Source organism: Etheostoma cragini, chromosome 12, assembly GCF_013103735.1.
Source record: "Etheostoma cragini isolate CJK2018 chromosome 12, CSU_Ecrag_1.0, whole genome shotgun sequence".
In the NCBI taxonomy this organism is placed as follows: Eukaryota; Metazoa; Chordata; class Actinopteri; order Perciformes; family Percidae; genus Etheostoma; species Etheostoma cragini.
The window spans coordinates 10,183,269-10,198,745 of record NC_048418.1 but is presented as its reverse complement, the minus strand read 5'-3'; the positions used below and the strand labels follow the sequence as shown (position 1 = coordinate 10,198,745).

The following is a 15,477-nucleotide window of genomic DNA, read 5'->3' as shown; positions in this document are numbered from 1 at the left end:
ACATTGCTCCGAGCCAATACATTTGTTGATATTTATGCTCCACAGAATGCCACAGAATATCAGTGTATTGAATAATCAACCTCAGTCCTCCACATAGTCAAATCAATGAGGACATACAGAAAGCATGGACGTACACTCTGCAGTTTGGCTCATGTAGAACAATAGCAAATTGTCATTAAATGTTGCACTTTTTTTGTTTGATCTTCATGCATTGTGATGTTTTTCAGGAGCAGCCACTCACAAACCTGACGCAGTGGAGCCAGAGAAACAAACGGACCACACCGTGAAGATCGCTGGGGTCATCGCTGGCATCCTCCTCTTTGTTATCATCTTCTTAGGTGTGGTACTTCTCATGAAGAAAAGGTAAGCTTTTTTTCCTTACTTGTTGAAATACTACTTCAGATTTGTGAAGAGGTTGAACTGACTTGCAGAGTGCTCACAAATAAGCAGTTTCTGTTTCATCATTTTGTATATTTCTCCCTCAAACGGTAGTATTGTCAGTGTCTTACTAAATAATTAATTTGATCATGTTGATACGCCCCATTAAGGCTGTTTACAGCCATGAGATACAGTGTGCCATGAAAAATTAATCCGTTTCCACGGCACCCTCTAACAAATGTGCAGTGCTTCAATGACATTAGAATGGGAATAGGAAAAATGTTTTTTTGGTGGTATGAAGAGAGGCAGAGAGAAGATAAGAAAGAAAATATGATGAAAAGGCTCAGAAGGGAAGAGGATGGCCACATAGCTGAAGGCTAAGTTTACATTAGCCCTGGACCTCATACTGAAGAGAGGTCCTCTGTACATATTCCAGCTATCGGGGGAGCTTAAGCTCATCAAATATCAACCCACGTTTGTCCACAGAAAGCCCTGAAATAAAACGTCAGTTCTTGCAGAGATTTCTTTGGCTGACACAAGTTGGTTTCCATTAATATCTCCATTATGAAAAATAAAATAAATAAATATCAATATTTCAGGATAACGTATCATGTAGCAGCTGCACTTTACCGTACGTTCTCCAATAGATGGATACAGTGCCTTTCAAAAACCTATTTTACTATTGTGTTGCATCAAAACCTGTAATTTAAATGGATTTTTATTTGGATTTTATGTAATGGACCTACACAAAATAGTAAAAAGTGGTGAGAGTCTCACAGGGCACCATCAAATCCATTATTACAAAACTGTGATACTTTTGCAAGGCACCATAGCTTGTGTCGATTTAAAGAGTAAATGTCAGTATGGAGTAGATGAGTATGGAGGCGTAGTTGTGTACTAATATAGTCAATATGTTCCATGTTTATTTTTGATATTGATTTACAATTCTGTATTTACTACTGTTTTGTAGCACAGCGGTCAGTGGGTGGGTGTGAAAATCCGCACCTAGTAATGGAATTGTTTTCAATTAGCCTTAATCAGAGATGGAGATGACTTCATTGGTTGAATTTTGTGTAATTTAATCTTACCAACAGGGAATCTAAGTTGTGTTTAGACATTCAAAGCACTCATTAAGTTGCACCTTGGAGGTCAGATATGGTGATTTTTATAGGTGTATGAAATGATTTCTTCATAAATGTTTCCTCTAATTTGCCATCACGCGTTGTAAACCAGCTCAATTTAGAAATAATTAGTTTCAACTATACTGAATGGAGCCCCCCTTTTCCCCCCTTGCAAAGCATGACATGACTCCAAGCGATCACCTTTGCCCTCATAATCACTAGTTTACCTCCACGTATGCCACCATATCTGATTTTGTTCATTTCTACTCTTTTTTCAAACATTAATATATTTTTACTTTTTCTTTCCTTTTCATTCCATCCCCTCCCCTCTTCCACTGCTTAAATCCTACCACCACCCCACTCGGCAGAAGAACCTATCACTCCTACACTTACTACCTGTAAGTAACCACTTTGTGTAATGTTAGTGCCATGCTTCTCACCCACACACTGTTTCCCATGCATGCAAAGAGCCATGTCAGTCTCCTCCTGCTCAGAGTTATTACAGAGGCCCAACTGTAATCTCTGCTGGCGGAACGGAGGACGCCACTCCAATGCATCTCCACATGATGAGCACATCATACTGTATGTCACATTGGCACCACTTCTGACAAAAGCATGCAGACGCAGCTACACCCCCAAAACATCAACCAGACACAGAAATGGTATTGCAGACATCATTTCTGCGAGATTTTAAGAAGTTTGTTTATCAAACGATGAACTAAACTGCCTTAATGATTGCACGATTGCCAAACTCCCCTTGTAAAAGAAGAACAAAAAAAAAATCTATGCAGGAACTACTGCATTTTTACTGTGTGAATTTTTTATTTGACTCCAATGATTTCATTTCTGTTGACTTGTCAAAGTTAGATTTTTTGAAGTGCTATCAAAGGGAATCTTTTTTTTTATGCTTTCGTTGTGCCCAGAACCTCAAGGAGTTAATACAAATATTTCACATTTTGTACACACTCGTGTGTGTGTGTGTGTGTGTGTGTGTGTGTGTGTGTGTGTGTGTGTGTGTGTGTGTGTGTGTGTGTGTGTGTGTGTGTGTGTGTGTGTGTGTGTGTGTGTGTGTGTGTGTGTGTGTGTGTGTGTGTGTGTGTGTGTGTGTGTGTGTGTGTGTGTGTGTGTGTGTGTGTGTGTGTGTGTGTGTGTGTGTGTGTGTGTGCACTTTGCAAATGCCAAAAAAGGCAATCAACAACTCTTTGTTGGATTGACCCTATTTATAGGTATTACACTAACATTTTAAGCATGAGCTACATTATTTTACCAATTTGGCTTCATATGCATGGGATCATTTCTAGTCTTTTTGTCTACCCCTACTCTACCATCTCATTCTGTAATCAAACCATCTCAGCTCTCAATGCCTCTTGCCTTCGTTTTTTTTTATTGCACACCCATTCCATTGATTCTATGGTGATGGTGGAGTTGTGTCTTTTGCTGAGAGGACCGATTGCATCTCTACTGATGTGATCACAGAATAACCTCCTTTCTATTTTGAAGACACAAACATCATAAAACAATAGGTTTAGCGCTGTTTTATTTTGCTCGTAATAGAACAGATAATTCCAAAACTCACCTCTGAATGGTAAAAGAAGCTTATTCTGCAGCTCTGCCTTTACTGCTGTAGCTCATAGGCTTCCGCTGTAAGGTCTTTGTGATGGATGCCTAATAATCTGTCTTGAGATGGCTGCGATCAGAGGAGAGAATGGAGGCTGCCTCACATCAAAGAACACCTCAGAATACACCTGGAGATAATACTACTTTGAATACTCGGCATGTCACTCATATTAGATCACAGCTGTCTTGGAGGGAAAGCCCCAATGACTTGGAGGGGTAGTGTCACCCAAGCTGAGCATACACATTGACCGAGCTAAGCAGGGAGACATGAGGTTGTTACAAAAAATAAAATGTACAAATCAAAGATATCAGTTGTCTTAGTTTACATGCAAGTTGTGTTTTCTTGGTTAAGAGGAGATGTTAGTGTTCTTTTCACAAGAAGTTAGGGATTTATTAGTGTAGCGTGAATCAAGGGCTGCAACAGTTAATGTTTTAGACATGTGTTGATGATTATAAAAATGATTTCTTTATTTGAAGGACATGACGCCTTAAAGAAGAGTTTGTGTGTTTGCTTTGATTTACAGTTTTAAGGTTAGCTTAATTGGATATTCTGGCCTTATACACATAATATAATGTATCGGAGCAGTTAAACCAAATTGCGTCACTTCAAAAAATTAATGTATGGGGGGGGGGGGATTTTTTACTTTTAAAAGAAGGGAGAGAGAGTATTTGTTACTCCTCTCTAAAGCCGACAAGATAACAACATGAAATACAGTTGTATAAGCTGAAGTATTAACCATCCCTATTGAGAAATGTGCCATGACAGCTGCAAATACTAATAGAAAATAAGAAACACGCTTCAATAAATAAGTAACCAGAGGACCCCAGATGTCTGAATCTCTGTAACATGGGGTATTGCCCTCTTTTCAGGTACAAGGATGTTCAACACTAGGCCTGCATCACAGAAAAAAAACAAAATAATTCTCTATGAGGCCACTGACAGGTGATAAAGCTGTGCATCATTTGTAATTGACGTTCAAAGTTATGCTGGAGTGAGCAAGGATGTGCCATTCAATACTACAACTCCTCCCACCTTCTCTATATATCTGTTTCTTGTGTCATTCGTGGTAGGCACAAGAAAGCAATGCAAGTGAGAGGAAAGCAGAAGCGTGTTAGCTCTTTGGAAAGACAATTTGTGCCTTGAAGTGAAAATGACCATAAAGTTGCTCTGTAGAACAGGTGTTAAGTCATTGGCGTCTAAGCTAAGCTCACAAAGACATATAACTACAATGTTGCATACCCAAAGTTATATTAACAAATCAATAATAGACTGCTTTCTTAAGATGCTCTCCTCTGAAGTGATCATCTGCCGTTCTGCTGACATTCATGTTGCCAGCTATGAGATTACAACACCTCTATGATTGATGAACCCCATTAATGCTCTCAAGCATTCATCAAAGCCTTTTAAAGGCATGAGAACATCCCGCAGTCGCCAAAATATGCACTTTGGGTACATTGCCAGAAGTGGCTGATCGGGCTACCTCGCAGCACAACATCAGTCAGAGCACTCATTAGGGATGCACTTACATGCGTGATCAAATATATGACCGTTTTTTAATCAGGTGGTTGGACCGGCGGCTGTGCTTGCTGCTGCTGGGGAAAAGAGACAGATCAATGGCATAGGGCAAGGGTTGCGATGGGGTCTTTATTCCCATGGGAGTTAGACTCATCCATCAAGCAGCAGTTATGTTAAATACAAGCACACGTACTGTAGCACTGACTGACCGATTTGTCCGGCTTGTCTAGTGCTCCTCAAACCTCAGGTATGTGATCTGACTTTGTAGATGTCTTGTATATAATTAACCAATATACGTTCTTGATCTTGTAGAATAACATTAAACTAATCTCAGTGGAAAACCTTGAACCTTGAAAAAAATTTGGACATTTTTGGATGAAACGGCAAGACAGAAAATAGTGATTTTTATTAAGTATAAAGCTTTATTATATTTAAAAGTTACCCATTGTACAGATTTGTTTTGTAAATCCTGTATTTTACTGTCCCTTCATGGCCTGAATAAGGTTGGAATATTTTTTTGCTACCCTTATGAGTGAAATGAAATTATAAAAGTTTGAAGACATGTTTGCACAAAATATCTACTCATGAATCTAGTCTATAAATATCGGTGTTTTGCTGCTATGTTACCTCCTGCTGTTTTATTATATCAGCTCATAAAAAACAGTTTCATCCAGGAGAAACGAGTTCCATTTCCATTTGACAGGTGGTCACTTAAAACTTAAATCCCTGGTGTGATGAGTGCATACATTTTATTGAGTGGCCCTGATAGTAAACAAACCACCTGTATGCCACTTACTGTGCTGTAATTTACTAAATTCTTGCAGTGATGTATTAAAGAAATGCTTAAAAAAAACTCATTTTTTTACTGAAAACACACAGAGACCTATAAATCATCATTCATGGGGCGCCTACTAAACGTACCATGTACAACACAGTGTGCTCAGGGCAAACACCTTAATTAAATCTTACAAAGCCGAGCATGCAGCAAGAATCACATTAATTGGTACAAGCCTTGCAGATTTTTGCACCTACGAGCTCTGAATGTTGATGAGAAAGGGGCAAGAGGAAGAGCAGTTTAAGCAGGGTGAACGGATGTCATGCATTGAATGATGAATTTTCAGTAAATAAATTTTAACGTGTCATTTACAAAGCATCCATCTGTCACGGATTAGCACTATACGCAGTTGCTTTCATCAGTTACTAACGTATCTGTACATAACTTTTACAGGAATAATACAAATAGCGCTATTGAAATAGTGGAACAATTTGGGTGGAAAAAATGTTAATTCTTGTGACAATAAGGTGTGTGTGTGTGTGTGTGTGTGTGTGTGTGTGTGTGTGTGTGTGTGTGTGTGTGTGTGTTTTCTACATTTGATTGTTTAAAAAATAAATCAAGCAATCAAGTTAGCAGATTAATAGTCTGCATTCAGAAATCTGTGTTTCTGCGATTTCTCTTGCTTAAGTAAATTGATAGATAATGGAATGGATGGATTGAAATATGATGGGTGGACAAACAACCTCCTGGAAAATGTTTTAAAGGTGGAGAGAAGTTTGAAATGAGACACAGTGCAAAGAATGCCCCCACTGTGTGAATCAAAGACGCTTCTGTTGCCCCTCCCAGCTGCACGTCAGTCATCTAACACGTACACAGACAAACACACAAACACACTTATGCACTACAAATGTGTGTGGATCGCCTAATGAATCTTTCTTTGTGCCAATGTCACAAGGTTTAGGCTGCTCCAGCACCAAAATAAGGCCCACCATGCTGAGCTCGATGTTTTGAAGCTCTTGTTTTAGAAGTCACAGCAGTATCTTCTCCCACAGAACAGAGCTTCTGGCAAACACACAAAGACATACAAGTCATGCAGCTTCTTTTTGGTTGTAGCTGAACTCATGGAGTTAGGGAGCTCTGCTCACTTAGATCCCAGTTACACCACGCCTGTCATGTTCAGAACTGCAGACAATCCCTCTAATGAGAGTTGCTTAATATAGTCACCTGGAGTGTTTGCTCTGTCTTTACTTCTACAAACACCTCTGCCATCTGTCTGTTTCGTCCCCCTTCATGTGCACATTCACTGCTGTTCAAAGAAATGTGTCACTTAATTGTCAGGCAAGCCTGTAAGTAATCGTCCTATTTAAAAAAAAAAAAGAAAAAAAGAAAGAAGTTAGGATTTTTCCCCGTGCATCTTAACGCTATCAGAGGATGGGAGAAATGGCCACATCCTTCAAGATACACAAACCCTCTACTGTACACTTCCTCATACTATTTCCGTCAGCACATCAGACCCTGCAAAATAGTCATCTATCATTATATTTTCCCCTCTTCCAAATGAGGCGAAATAGCATGCCAATTAATCTTCATTCAACACCCATGGTGCCTTCCAAACATCCCAGTATTACTGATGCGTTTCTCATTTTGGGACTGATGTCTTTGCAGCCCTGTTTATCTACAACGCTTGTTCTTCAGTCCGAGGAAGCAGAAATCCAAGTCCTAACAGAAATAAAAACAGTATACAGTATTAAAACCTCAATTATAGTAGTTCTTAATAGGATTCTCCATGAGTGCACACGCAGTGCCGAATCAGTCTTAATATTGCCTGGGGTGCATCCAGCTCCCTCTCCCCTCCTAACTCCTTCCTATTACAATATGATACTAAAATGTAAAAAAAAAAAAAAGATTGCCATTTTGTTCCTGACTCTAATTGCAGATTAAAGACAAAAAGTACGTCCGACAGATGAAAATGTCACTACTTTGTCACTTCGCTTTCTGAGAAACGGATCCACTATTAGACTCACGTCGCGGCCTTCAGAGCAAATGACTGTTTGAAGGCAGCGGGGGCTTGTTGCCATATGGCACCAGACAGCGTCAAAATTGAATAAACAGAGGAGAATTGCGAAAACAAAGCAGCAGGAGTGCATCATTAGATCGCAGTTGTCCATGAGAGAGACTGCAATTCAAATAGGCAGAGGGGTCACACAGAGAGTAACAAAGTGCGTGGATCAGTGTGAGGGCGGCCATAGTTAATTCTTACATCGCTCGCTCCCCTCCTGCTGCAGAGCAGCATCAGCTATGGCTGTATCTTATGGTACAGTATGTTCCCGCTCAAGATGTTTGACATTTTACTATTTACTAAAACTTCTGTGGAAATATAATAGGGTTAACTCCCCTGAGTGTTAATTATCACTATGGGGACATTTTCTTATGCAAGTGGCTTCTAACTTTGGGAGGTCAGAGGTGAAGTTTAGAATGGCACCCCATTAGAGACTCAGTCTTACTTAGGACACTTCAGGGTCAGAGGTTTGGAATAATAGAGACAATAGGTTTAAGTAATTCAAAACTAACTTTTAAAAAGATTTGAGGTTTCTTTTTTGTTGCATGTTTATTTGGTGAGAATGCAGACGTTTAACAAACTATTGTTGCAGCCAATGCTTTCCTCAGTGGTTTTCACAGTCCAATTTTTTTTAAGTTGATATAATATATGGAAATAATTAAAACCAATTCAAGACTGTCATGAAAATGTTGCGCTTACAGTCCTACCTTCAGGCCATAATGTTCAGATTTTTATGAAAATGTTTAAAAGAGATGTTGATTCAACTTTATGGTCATGACGGCTTCACGCAGCAGTTGGTGCTGTTGAGTTGTGTTATTATTGCATTATACATTTAGTCCACCCCATTTATATCAATAAGAGTAGACTGAATATTGGTCGTAAAAAACACTATAGACAACACACACATATCAAAAAAATTATCATGTGTACATGTACATCTTGTGTTGTGCATGTGTTTTTTTTGTTTTTTTTAAATATGCTGAGTAGGTTTGACATTGTATTGTAAAATGCTTTTTACACACACACACACACACACTAACTAAAACAGTGGGTGTCACCCTACTGTCTGTAGGTGCAGTAATTGACAAACAGCAGGCCCTGGTTGCAAAAGCTTATAGTCTTTGTGTGTGTGTGTGGGTGGGTAATAGTTCATGAATTTATACAATGGCCTGATGGTGGACAGCTTTAATGTGAGTGTGTTTTCTCTGTGCGTTCACTCCGTACACAATCCTTTAATGGTGTTTGATCAGATTGCTTGTAGGCTCCGGCACATCAATTCAAAGTAGGTCAATAAAAGCAGGTGGACTGTTTCATTTCACTGTTCACAACTCTAATTCTTCAGCCCCCAAATACTATAGCTAATTTTAAATCATCAGGGCCCCTGATGTATTTGGGTTAAGGTGTCACAACTTCCCCATTGTGAAGGATTTATATCGCACTGCTTGAGAAAGCATCTGGAGCCTAATGAAACCAAATGTGTCCACAATGCAGGGCACATTAGCTCAGCCATCTCATTACATCTATGAGTCATCACTACCAGCATCATATCATATCAGGACCATTCATATGCAGTCATTGTTGCCTTTGTCTGATTGTTTGTTTTTATTTCTTCCCTCCTATAATAGGAAATTGGCCAAGAAGCGTAAGGAGACACTGAATAGCACCCGCCAGGAGATGACAGTGATGGTCAACTCTATGGACAAGAGCTACACGGAGCAGGGTACCAACTGTGACGAGGCATTGTCCTTCATGGACACACACAACCACACGCTGAACACCCGCAGCGAGTGTGCGCTCTCACTCAACGGCCGCAGCGAGTGTGCCCTCACACTCAACGGCCGCAGCGAGTGTGCCATCACACTCAACGGCCGCAGCGAGTGTGCCCTCACGCTCAACGGCCGCAGCGAGTGTGCCCTCACGCTCAACGGCCGAGGTGAGATGGCTCTGCATGAGCCTAACTGCCTTTTCCAGTCATACACACCGAGTATCGTGAAAGCAATTTATTTGGTTCGGTCAGGTGAGAAAGAAATCAGACTTGGCTGCACAGGAAGTATTCTCCTTGGGACAAACTTAAATTTGCGAGTCACCTAGTGAACTGTGGATTTAGGAACATAAACAGAAATAAAAATAAAAAAATCCTCCTATGCAGTGTCAAATATCTGCCATTGCTTTTAAGTTAGCATAAGAATCATATTTGTTTTCACTTCCCCTTCAAAAAATCTCTAAATTTGCTGAACAATGGCTGTAACCGTATGACTTTTTCTTATTACCATGATAAAGGGTTTTTTCTCCTTCTTTTGTCATTTACCACATCCAGTTTCATAAATTAGTGTTGAAAATGGATTTTTAATGAACTCTCTCGGTCCCTTTGTTTTTCAGTTTTATCCTTGATCTAACTGAGACTTAATTCAGCCAGTGCAAATTATTTTACAGTAATTTTGTAGCTTTTGAAAAACTACTTGTTACCACTCCTCAGATTAACAGATTTTACTTTCAATAGACACAAAAGACTTTGATATGATTTTGAGAAAGATTTTGGATCTCGTTTCGTTTGTTCTTCAACAGGAGATTCATCCCTCTTCACAAGCACTCACGGTTTTGTTGTACCCTTTTTACACATTCCCTTTTTAATTTTCTTTCAGTTCTATAATTATTTTTTGTTAAATCAACTATAAGTACACTAAAGTCAGCAATATTAGTAATTTACTGTCAGGATGTTGCTGATACTAACACTATGCTATAGCTGTGATAGTTGTGTCAATACTTGTTAATAGCCTGTAGGGAGTCTTGTATTGTAATCAATAATCAAGGCTGCTTGCAATCCCTAACATGACCTCAAAGCTCACCAGTAAACATGAACCCGTTGAGAGGTTGCCACCCTTAGCACCCTTCTGTTACCAATTCTAGGAGGAAACACACAACAAATACTAGATGTGCTCTGGTGCAATAACCTATTAATGTTCCCCGTCCCAGGTTAAACTTAATACTTTGTTGATGGACAGCTCAGCTAAATCTGTGCCCAGGGCTTGACCTGGTATAATCCCAGTCAAAACCATCAGATTAAAACTCCATAGCAGCTTCTGTCTCCACACCCCTGCAGGGGATGAGCCCCAAAGATGCCCTGACCTTGATTAACTGTCTGTTAGTTTGGATGTTCAAATCTGGTCCCCTGTCTGCCAGCGCAAATGATTTAAATGCATTACTTTTTTTACTCTGCCTATGAGTGTAAAGCCTTCAATAATGTACCTAAGCCCTCTCACGCTCTCCATGACCTTACATGGTTGTCAGTCGTGTCATTTGGGCTCAGAACATCACAGTTGACAGATTATAGTCCTGAACATACTGCAACCATAACCCAAACTCCATAAGCATGGCAGTTGGCTGTGTTGATGTTGCATTAAGAGTCCCTATTCTGATAGGAGACAGGGTGACAAACTTTTACTATATTGTCCACTTTAGTATTGCTCTACTCTGTTGCATATGTAGTAGTTATTAAATTAGCTTAGCACATTTACAATATGTTTAATTTTGATATACTTCAACTGTACTTTGTACTCTGAGATTTTTGCCACCACTAAAAAGTAAAGGTCAATGGAATTTTTTTTCTGTGCGAACAAATAAATAACATTGACCATAGGGTAAGTGAGACATGTTGTAATGATAATGTAATGGTGTTATTGTTGCTATATTTCCTTAAGGGTTCTAAAGAACTAAGAAATGCTGGACTATTGATTGCCTTATGTTCTTTTCTTCACATCTAGCTGGATCATCACCCTCTTCCTTCACGCTGCCTAAAGCCAACACTCTCAGTACTTCAATCCCCCCCAACTCCTACTACCCTGGTAAACATACACTGTATTTCCTCACCCGAATCCTGTATGTCAACTGAGAAGTGTTTACTTATGTACTGAAGCAGTGATGCCAAAGTTAAACCAATAAGTGTGAAATGGAGTCATCATGAAACCTGCAAAAGTGTCATGATAGATTCATAACAGACAATATTTACAAAGAAGTGTTAAATAGTTTTATGTTCTTGGTAATGCCTTTTTATGTAATATACATACTATTACAGTAATGTGTGGTATGACTGAATTTAAGTGCTTTAAAAATTGGAAAACAATTTCACAAATGAGAAGGTAGATAAATTGACTTTAGATGGGTTTACACCCTGCTAACATCTCTGGTTATAACAGTGTTTTATATCACTTTGCCAAGATGGAATTTATCTGTTCAATTATGACTTCAGTTTCTTCAAGTCATATGCATAATTACATGTCTTATGTAATCAGATCACAGCTCATTGATTAGATGGAGTAAAGGGCAGCTAGATATATAATCAAGTTTGTGTATAATTAGCTTTTCTGGAAAATAAGAAGTTTTTTTTTTTGTTATGCAGCTTGGCAAGAAACCAACAAACTGTCCAGTATTGTTTTCTTATTGTTGTTTTTAGTGGATTTATCTTGGTTTCTTATATTAACTGCAACTCTCTTTCCTCCTCCAACGTCTGCACTTGTTATGGGGGTATGAGCAGATCCCTTTGTGCCAACTGCTATCTTAGGTGAGACACATTTTCTTGATTATTTATTCTTATTTCTACGTTGAAGAAAATTACAGTGCATTACATTCTTGAGATGACTGTTTAAAGACAATACCGTGACAACGAAAAAGCACAGATTTTGCTTTTCCCATTTTTGGTTTGGTTTGCTCTTTTACTAAGGTTGGCTTCCTCACCTACATACCTGCCTGCTGCTTCTCCCTCCCTTCCCCCCCCCCCCTTCCTCCTCCTTCCCCCCCCCCTTCCACTTCCCCACTCTATCCTTCCCTACCTCCCTGTCAGACGAGGGGTTCTCCTGGGCTGGGGCTGTCTTCACTCCATCCCATCCGCATTGCATGTCGTGCGTGTGATGTCACATACATGTTTGACCTCTCATATGCATGGACAGACATGTGGACTGGATGTGGGGGGAGTGTCTAAGGGTGGAAATGGGGGGGGGGGGGCAGTTTTCCCCAGTGCCAAGGCTACAGTGTGCTGAAGCCATAGCAGCTGCACTGAGACACAAACAAATATTAAACGGTGTGAGAGGGAGACAGACAAATGCTCTTCTTGGCCCCTCTCACTGTAAGAATTTCAGAAAGCGGGATGCGTACGCTTAGCTGTGCTGCCCTCCCCTCCCTCCCCTCACTACACATCTAACTTCCCTCCCTCCCTCCAAAACAACAACCTTTTCTATTATTCTTTTTAATGTCGCTCCCCCTGCCTTTGGCTAAATGCTAGTGACCTACTTGTTTTTGTTTTGCCAGTGTTTTTTCATCCTGTTCAGTGATAAAATCGAAAAAAGCATTTTGTTCTTCTGTTAATGATTACTGGCTTTATTGAATATGCACAGCAGCCCAAAGTGCAGCATCTTAAACGAGCCGATGCTTTTTATACCAACGGAGCACATAATGTAGCTACTAAGTGGGGCACTAGAAGTGTAATAAATTAATACTCAAGGCCAAGAAGAAAGATGCAATAAGCAACTCCAGCTTCACCACAAGCACCATAACTGCATTTACAAGTACACAACTTTTTCTCCTACATAAGAGCAACTTAAAGCAATGTCTTTCATCATCACTGTTGTGACAGCTGCTGATGTTAGTTCCACATTTAATGAAGCATGAAACAATTAACATGAAATTACCAAAGCCAGAAAAGGTTACATGCTTTCATTTGTGACCCACTCAGGCACAGCATTGTCTCATCAGTTGTGTTTAATGATTAAAACTGATTAGATCACAGAGGATTGGTAATGTATTTTTATTTTATCACAAATTCCTATTTAAAAAAAGAGGCATAAATACAGGTGTCACAACTAGCACATGGAAATATAATTATTGCAATTAAAGAAAGAAATTCAAAATGTCAGAATACTCAAAGTATTGGCATCATTAAAATAGGCAAGTCACAGATTTGAAACAGCTTGTTCCAAAGACGTCCAGTATTTCACTTTTATTTTCTCTCCTGAAATCCATGACTTCTTTGTTTTGTTCTTTTACTTTTGTCTTGCATTGTTGAACTTGCCCCATCCATCCACTCAACATCCCCCTTTGACTAGGCTTTCTACCTAGGCAGTCTGGACTGAGATGGCATGTGATCTTGCCCTATAGCGTAGCTCTAGAACACTCTACTGTAACAGGTACTCATGCTGTATTGTTGCTTACCCCCTCTCTCCTCTCTCTTCTCCTCTCTTTCTCTTTACATACGTAACCTCTTATCTATCTGCTATCTAAAAAGTGCCCATTAATGGTAAGTTTTCCAAGTGGGCCCTGGGTTGGGGGAAGGAGGTGGTGTTTAATGAGAAAGCAAGCCGAAAGTGAGAGGCTGCTTCTGACATGGGCATTTATTGCATGACCAGTTGACATGTTAGCATCTCACCACCCTCTGTACCGTGCCACCAAGCCACCATTAGCCTAGCATGGTCAAAGTACATACAGTGCCCCATGGCAGCATCACCCCATGCATTTTCCTACCATCTCGGCTTTGATTTATTTTTCGGGGAGGAATGGGTGGCAGGGGTTGAATCCACGCTGTGTTTGTGTGATGCTTCTGACGGTGCCTGCTACGACATGCTCACTGTAGCCCACCACGCACCCCTCACATCCTCCTCCTCCTCCATGTTTCTGGACACCCTCCATCGTCTGCTGGCTCCCCACAGCATCTGTGCCTCATGTCTGCCACTGACGTGATTACAGTATGAAAAAGCTGGAATGGACTCTGACTCGCAATATGAGCTGCATCTCAAACCAGAAAACTGTACAGCTTGTTGTTTTACAGCATCTTCATGTGGATTTTTACAACCGCTCTACACTGTTTCTTGCAGTTTAGGGCCGCTGACTCCTTTTATTCCAACAGTAGTCCTATTAAATGCTAATTGTTTAAGTGCCTTGTATTAAAGGGCCTCATATTTAAACGGCTATAGGCTGCCATATAGTACAGTAGGCCTGTAATATTAAATATTTTCCAGCGACACACTGAGACAGATGGACCTGAACCTTCCCACCACATGACTCATCCTATTACTCAAAGATGTTGTGTTGTTGTGACCATCCATAACAAACAGATTACTATTTGAGAGTTATTTGTCAATCTGGAGGGTGGTGACATAATGCTAAACAGTAAATGAGATAATGTGCCATCTGTTAATGGGAACAATTGTAACTGAGATATGAACTGGCAGAAGAGGGACAATGCCTAGACAACCAAACTCCCTTTTTTAAATGTTAATTAACCACTGCCATTTGCTGCTTCAAGCGTTATGTCACTCATATGTATCTGATAACAATATAATGATTGATCATGCAACACTAGCTCGTACTTCTCCCTCTTGACCTTCTCTGGCCTGTCCCTGTTTTTTTGTCCCACAGATGAGAGCCAGAACATGGGCAGCGACACCAGCAGCCTGGTGCAGTCGCATACTCACTCCCTGAGGAAGCGGGAGCCGGTCGATGTGCCGTACCAGACGGGCCAGCTACACCCGGCGATCCGCGTGGCAGACCTCCTCCAGCACATCACCCAGATGAAGTGCGCCGAGGGTTACGGCTTCAAGGAGGAGTACGAGGTAGGACGCAACCAAGCTGTCATCCCCCACTATAAACGTCGCAAACACAAATAAAGCTTGGTTGATAGACTTGTAACATTTCCATGGAGATTCTTAAGTGAAAATGTTTATCAGTCTAATACAAGACTTCATCTGTGTCATGGTGTACAATCCCATGCCTTTTTCTCTGCATCCATCTCTCTTTGTCTGTCTCTCTCTCTGTTTTGCACCTCACAGCACAACTGTTTTGTTTCTCCCCAGATGCACTTTTATGATAAATTGTTAATGTACCCTGTTTTAGTGTGTTTACGCTGTGATTCTTTTTGTTGTTCATCTGTTACTTGTTGTTTTTCAGCGATTGTGCACTGCGTGCATGTGTTAGGTGCATGTGTCAAATGCTGCTTTCCCAGTACCCCTTGAAGAGCTAGTTGTGG

General features: G+C 40.3%; 1 protein-coding gene across 16 annotated transcripts in view; it reads left to right on the top strand.

Moving 5' to 3' along the window:
* The window catches only part of LOC117954295 (receptor-type tyrosine-protein phosphatase mu-like), a 152,280-nt gene that overhangs the window by 103,600 nt on the left and 33,203 nt on the right, over nt 1–15,477 (top strand). For 4 of the 16 annotated variants that reach the window (XM_034887981.1, XM_034887980.1, XM_034887983.1 and 1 more), the window contains exons 15-21: nt 228–363; nt 1,868–1,897; nt 9,092–9,399; nt 11,228–11,308; nt 11,998–12,024; nt 13,741–13,752; nt 14,871–15,064. In XM_034887981.1, the coding sequence (XP_034743872.1) occupies nt 228–363; nt 1,868–1,897; nt 9,092–9,399; nt 11,228–11,308; nt 11,998–12,024; nt 13,741–13,752; nt 14,871–15,064 (788 nt within the window). Of the gene's footprint in view, nt 1–227; nt 364–1,867; nt 1,898–9,091; nt 9,400–11,225; nt 11,309–11,997; nt 12,025–13,740; nt 13,753–14,870; nt 15,065–15,477 lie in introns of all 16 variants that reach the window. The other 12 variants (XM_034887993.1, XM_034887987.1, XM_034887984.1 and 9 more) reach the window with 9 other exon arrangements.